At 52.9% G+C, this 6000-nt stretch overlaps 1 protein-coding gene across 1 annotated transcript in view; it reads left to right on the top strand.

Moving 5' to 3' along the window:
- The first annotated feature begins 266 nt into the window (after positions 1-266).
- RNF216 (ring finger protein 216) overlaps positions 267-6000 on the top strand; it is a 38695-nt gene continuing 32961 nt past the window's right edge. Inside the window, exons 1-6 of the mRNA XM_056866453.1 lie at positions 267-333; positions 1000-1139; positions 2670-3476; positions 4257-4333; positions 5043-5145; positions 5626-5790. Coding sequence (XP_056722431.1) covers positions 267-333; positions 1000-1139; positions 2670-3476; positions 4257-4333; positions 5043-5145; positions 5626-5790 — 1359 coding nt within the window. The remainder of the gene's footprint in view (positions 334-999; positions 1140-2669; positions 3477-4256; positions 4334-5042; positions 5146-5625; positions 5791-6000) is intronic.

Below are 6000 nucleotides of genomic sequence, written 5' to 3'. Positions count from 1 at the left end.
TTGTGGGGAGGGGAAGGGAAGGTGATTGTAAGCCGAGTTGATTCTTCCTTAAGTGATAGAGAAAGTCGGCATATAAAAACCAACTCTTCTTCAAAGGTGACAGGAAGTGAACAGTGGACCAGTTTTCTCCAGAGCCTTCGCTGCGGGGGTAGCTGGAGGTATCCCTCGCCAGACGCCTGATCAGTCTGATCTCTCGTCTCCAGGTGCTCTCGAAGGACTGAGTGACATGCTTGGGGGTTTGCTTTCGTGTGCGTAGCTTTTCAAACATGGCCGAGGGCAGTGGCAATGAAGAAGTGATCGATTTGAACAGTTTCCGGAGCCACCGAGGGAAAGGTAAGACGTCGTTTCTCGTTCCCGCCGCGTTTGCGATGTCTTCGCCTTTCTGTCCGTCGTGGCGTTCGAGGCGGATCTATCAGAGTGCGTTTCTTCGCTTGAGGCAGGAAAACCCCTTGAATGAGGCGCACGCCTTAGCCTCTGCCGGTCAAAGCTCTTTCCCCCCTTGGGAGATGTCATTGTGGGCTCATTTTCATTCAGTGTGTTCATTGCTCTAAAGCAGGGGGTCCCCCCCCAACATTTTTGAGCCCGTGGGCACCTTTGGGATTTTGACGTGGCGCGAGGGGTGCGACCACAGAACGGCTTCCCGCTACAGCCATTCGCGAGCGTTTCTCACCTTAGGGTACGCTTCGTGCATCTGTCAAAGTGGGCTCTAGTCCACCGTGTCCTGTCAGCAGCCGCCGTCTGCTGGCCTCTTAGTGACCAGGGTACCAGAGCCGTCCCGGCGTTAAAGCTGTGCAGCTGTTGGCAGCTGTTGCCCTGGCGAGCACGCTCATGGTGCTGTTGCGTTGGGGGCCGGTGCCCTCGAGCTTCTCTTCTGCCCGGCCCTTAGTACAATGCAAACATGAGAAACGTCGTCTGGAGCTCTCAGGACCTTAAAGAATACGTATTTATGACCTGCTGGAAAGCCGTCGCTGGCAGATAAACCTTCCTCCCTTCCTTCAGACAGGATAAACCACAGAGACGAGGATCTGATCACCTTCTCGGACTCCTCGGACGAAGACTTGCCAGTGATGCTGGAGATTCCTGTTCGCCGGCAGTCGGAAGAGGAGGAAGACGATGATGACGCTGTCATCTTGGTGGAGGTAATACTGTTCACCCTCTTCCATTTTGCCTTCACAGAATCATAGAATCATAGAGTTGGGGAAGGGACCACCAGGGTCATCTAGTCCAACCCCCTGCACAATGCAGGGATTTCACAACAACCTCCCCCCAAAAAAACCCAGTGACCCCTACTCCATGCCCAGAAAATGGCCAAGGTGCCCTCCTTCTCATCATCTGCCTAAGGTCATAGAATCAGCATTGCTGACAGATGGCCAACTAGCCTCTGCTTAAAAACCTCCAGGGAAGGAGAGCTCACCACCTCCCGAGGAAGCCTGTTCCACTGAGGAACCGCTCTAACTGTTAGAAAATTCTTCCTAATGTCTAGACAGAAACTCTCTTGATTTAATTTCAACCCGTTGGTTCTGGTCCGACCCTCTGGGGCAACAGAAAACAACTCGGCACCATCCTCTATGGGACAGCCCCTCAAGTCCTTGAAGATGGTTATCATATCCCCTCTCCGTCTTCTCCAGGCTAAACATACCCAGCTCCTTCAACCTTTCCTCATAGGACTTGGTCTCCTTATGGGGGGGGGGGTAACTTTTGGCTTTGAATGGGTGAAAGTGTTGTAATGAGCGGCGAAGGGCTGATGGGGAGCAGTAATTAGGGTGTCAGAATAAGATCTGAGTAAAACAAAAAGATAAAAGTCCAGTAGGACCTTAATTTCCCCCCCTTCCATTTCCCTCTCTTCTTTCCCACCCTTCCTTTTCCCTCACCCTCCTCATACCTTCCTTTTTCCTTTTGAGTCCTCCCTATTCTTGGGTTCTTCTGCCTCCATCCTTCCCCCGCCCCCAGGATTGAGTGTCATCAATGTTGGGTATTGGTGCACGGCCGCCTTGTTAGAACACCGCTCCCTAAGGTGTAGTCATTATTAGGTGCAGTCTGTATTGAATATACATTAGTCTCATTATGGTTTTAGGTTGTATTTTAAAATTTTGTATTGTATACCCACATGACGTTAAAGGGGAGGGGCCGTGGCTCAGTTTGTAGAGCATCTGCTTGGCATGCAGAAAGGTCCCAGGTTCAGTCCACGGCATCTCCACTTAAAGGGACTAGGCAAGTAGGTGATGTGAAAGACCTCCGCCTGAGACCCTGGAGAGCCACTGCTTATCTAAGTAGACAATGTTGACTAGGGAAGCGGCGGTGGCTCAGTGGTAGAGCATCTGCTTGGCATGCAGAAGGTCCCAGGTTCAATCCCTGGCATCTCCAGTTGGAAGGACCAGGCAAGTAGGTGATGTGAAAGACCTCTGCCTGAGACCCTGGACAGCCGCTGCTGATCTGAGTAGACAATACTGACTTGGATTGCCCAAGGGTCTGATTCATTATAAGGCAGCTTCATGTCTTCATGTGTTAGCTGGCCTAAGCCCGGCTCGCCAGGGGAGGGCGGGGTATAAATAAAATGTATTATTGTTATCATTATACTAAGATGGAGCATTAAATGTTCGCTCAGACTTGAGACATCCATCAGAAGAGATGCTTCAGCTCGGTAATTCCTGTCTGTATCCTCTTTTAAGACTGCAGCCAGTCAGCCTCTGCGCCCCAATGTGATCCGGCCAGCCGCTCACTGGCATGGGGTGAACAGGTTGGGGGAAGGAGACCTCAAAGGCGTCGGGACAGCAGGGCCTCCAGAGGGGCAGAAGATGGCCACTTCCCCGCGGCTGCGTCCCGTCCGCCGAAATGGCGTGAAGGCAAGCGGCGTGGCGCTGGCCAGGCGAGAGAGTGGGGACGAGGTCTTGGAGCTGCCGGAGTCCCCGGAGCCCCCCCGGCCGAAGGAAGAGGATGGGACCTTTCCTGAGCCGGGCCCCAGCGTGGCTCGGACGAGAGCTGCGAGACGTGCCGGTGCGAAGGAGGTCATTAATGTGGAGGAAGTGGTCCTGGTAGATGACCAGGAAGGACGGGACCAGAGGGATGGGGTGCCAGACCTCGGGGGGACCGGCCGATGCATCCGGGAGAACGCGCGGCTGGACCACCCGTACTTCCAGCCGGCGGACAAGGAGGCCTGTTCCGTAGGCGGCCGCCTTTCTCCCCGGCCAGTGCAGTTGGAAGTTGAACTGGGGCTGCTACCCCGGGCGTACCAGGAGGAGATCCCTGGGCCCGCCTTCCCGCGGCCCGAACCGCAGCAGGACGGCATCCCAGGCCCTGCCTCGCCGCGGCTGGCTCACCTGCCAGAGGAAAAGGGAGGGCACCCTGCGGCGATGAATGAACAGGCCGGCCCAGCGTTTCCTGTCCAAGGGTCACTCGAGCTGGGTGCCGGCGACATGCTCAAGCAGGTCACTCCGTGGCTGAACAAAGACCTCTCTGCTCTGCTCATCAGGGAAACGGTCAGTGCGAATGCCCCCACTAATCAGGCAGGGGTCCTTGGGAAAGGGTGCCGTGCCCACTAGGGGTGGGCAGAGAAGCTGTGGAGCAGGACTATTTTTTAACTAGGTTTTTATTTCATAACTAAAGGTAAAGGTCCCCAGTGCAAGCACTGGGTCATTCCTGACCCATGGGGTGATGTCACAGCCCAACGTTTCCTAGGCAGACTTTGTTTTACGGGGTTGTTTGTCAGTGCCTTCCCCAGTCGTCTTCCTTTTACCCCCAGCAACCTGGGTACTCATAACTACAGAAATACAGACAAACATAAAATACGTAACAAAAAGAAACTCAAGCAATACAAATACATACACGAAGTCTACAATATATTTTTAAAAAATCAGCTTTAACTGGGTGAACATAGTACAGTTTTGTTTCCCTCTTATAACTGTCCCTAAGATACGCTATTATGACTTTATAATGTTGAATTTACCAACTGTTGAGGGTGTCGGACTAACATCTGGGAGACCTGGGTTCAAATCCCCCCCCCCATTCGCACCCTGGAAGCTCGCTGGGTGATCTAGGGCCAGCCGCAATCTCTCGGCCTGACCTACCTCCCAGGGTGGTTGTGAGGATAAAATGGAGGAGAGGAGGAGACCAATGTAAGTCGTGCCATAATGACCTCTCCCGTTCTTAGTTTCCCCCCGTGACCACTTGAAGGGTGGTCATCCCCCCCTTTTTTAGAACGCTTGTCAGCCCCAAAACGTTGAGGCTTCCGCATGCGCTTTTCTTCCCCTCCCGTGCAGGAAGCGAGGTTTCCGGATATAACAAGAGAATACATCGAGGAGCTGATACAAAGCAAGAACTACTGTGACTTGAACATGTAAGTGCGCCAGCTTTTATGGCCCTTTCAGGAGCCCATTCATGATTCGTAGGTTGGGGGGAGAGTGGGAATAGCACGGTGGAACGACGAACCTGGCCATCAGTGCCACCCGTGTGCTTTCCTGGAATTGCGGGGGATTCTGATTCTTTTGGCAACACTGGCTCAGAGGTAGAGCATCTGCTTGGCATGCAGAAGGGCCCAGGTTCAATCCCTGGTACCTCCAGTTAAAGGGACCAGGCAAGTAGGTGTTGTGAAAGACCTCCGCCTGAGACCCTGGAGAGCTGCTGCCGGTCTGAGTGGACAGTACTGACTTTGATGGACCGAGGGCCTGATTCAGTAGAAGGCAGCTTCATGAGGCGTCATAGCCTCACGTTCTCCCCCTGAAAGCACGCATAATTTTGTTGCAGTGGTTCTATTAGCCTGTTGTTGGCGGTTAATAGAGTAATATTCTGTAAAATAATTTTACATCTCATCACTGGCGTTTTAATACTGCACAAAAAGCGGGGTCTGATTCAGTATAAGGCAGCTTCACGTGTTCGTGTGATCTTCGGCTAGTCACAGCTCTCTCAGCCCCACCTCTACGTCCCAAGGTGCCTGTTGCGAGGAGGGAAAGGGAAGGCGATTGTAAGCCACGTTGAGACTCCTTAAAGGTAGAGGAAAGGCAGGAGATAAAAACCAACTCTTCTTCCTTGCGTCTCCTCGCTTTCAGCCTTTGTAATTTTCTTCTGGAGAATCCAGATTATCCAAAGAAGGAAGGCAGAGTGGTTTTAAATCCCAACAGCAGCCTCCTCTCCAGCCAAGAGGAGACCAAGGTGAGTGAGCACAGTTTTCAGGCACGGCACAGTTTTCCCTCCCCCACCCCCACCCCGGCTCCCCATTTTTGCCTCTGACCTTGCTGGATATCGTTCCGTCCCGCTGATAATTAAATCTGCCGCTCTCCCAGTGGATCCTCTGGCCAACCTTGTCAGGAACAATAACTAAAGGACTCCTCAGCCCTCTTGACTGCCCTTCCCCTTCTGGGAGCAAACATAGTAAAGTGGCTGAAATGTTGGGATTAGGGGGGAACCCGAGTTCGAATCTTCTCTGGGCCGCAAAAATTTGGGCAGGGCCCCTCTCTTTGACTTGACACAAGGATAAAAGGGGTGCTAGAGGAGTGGGGGGGGGGGTTGGACAGTGCACGGGTGTTGACTCTCCTAGGAGGAAGAGTGGGATAAACACGTTCGCGATCCGCTTTCTCCAGTTGTTCAATCCACGCTGCTGACGCCGGCTCTCCCCCTTTCCCCTCCCTCCAGGTGCCTAAAGTCGACTACTTTAACTTCTCCAAGCTTGCCCCGCTGGACCAGCGTTGCTTCGTCCAAGCTGCCGATCTCCTCATGGCCGACTTCAAGATGCTGAGCAGCCAGGACATCAAGTGGGCGCTGCACGAGCTGAAAGGACACTATGCAATCACCCGCAAGGTCCTTCCCTTTCCTGTTCCCGTCCTTTCTTTCTTTATATCCCACCTCTCTCTTTTTTTTCCGGGGGACTTTCTCAGTGTTGGAAAGAGTCCTTTATCCCTTAGAAGCGCCTTGATCCATTGATCCTGAGCAGCGTGATTTTAGATCTAATGTTTGAGGGATATAAGGACTGAAATAAATCTTGCCACTGACAATGTAGCCTTGGGATCC

The sequence above is a fragment of the Euleptes europaea genome, chromosome 21, assembly GCF_029931775.1.
Source record: "Euleptes europaea isolate rEulEur1 chromosome 21, rEulEur1.hap1, whole genome shotgun sequence".
NCBI lineage: Eukaryota > Metazoa > Chordata > Lepidosauria > Squamata > Sphaerodactylidae > Euleptes > Euleptes europaea.
Note: the sequence above shows the minus strand (reverse complement) of the source record. Positions and strands in the feature narration are given on the sequence as shown.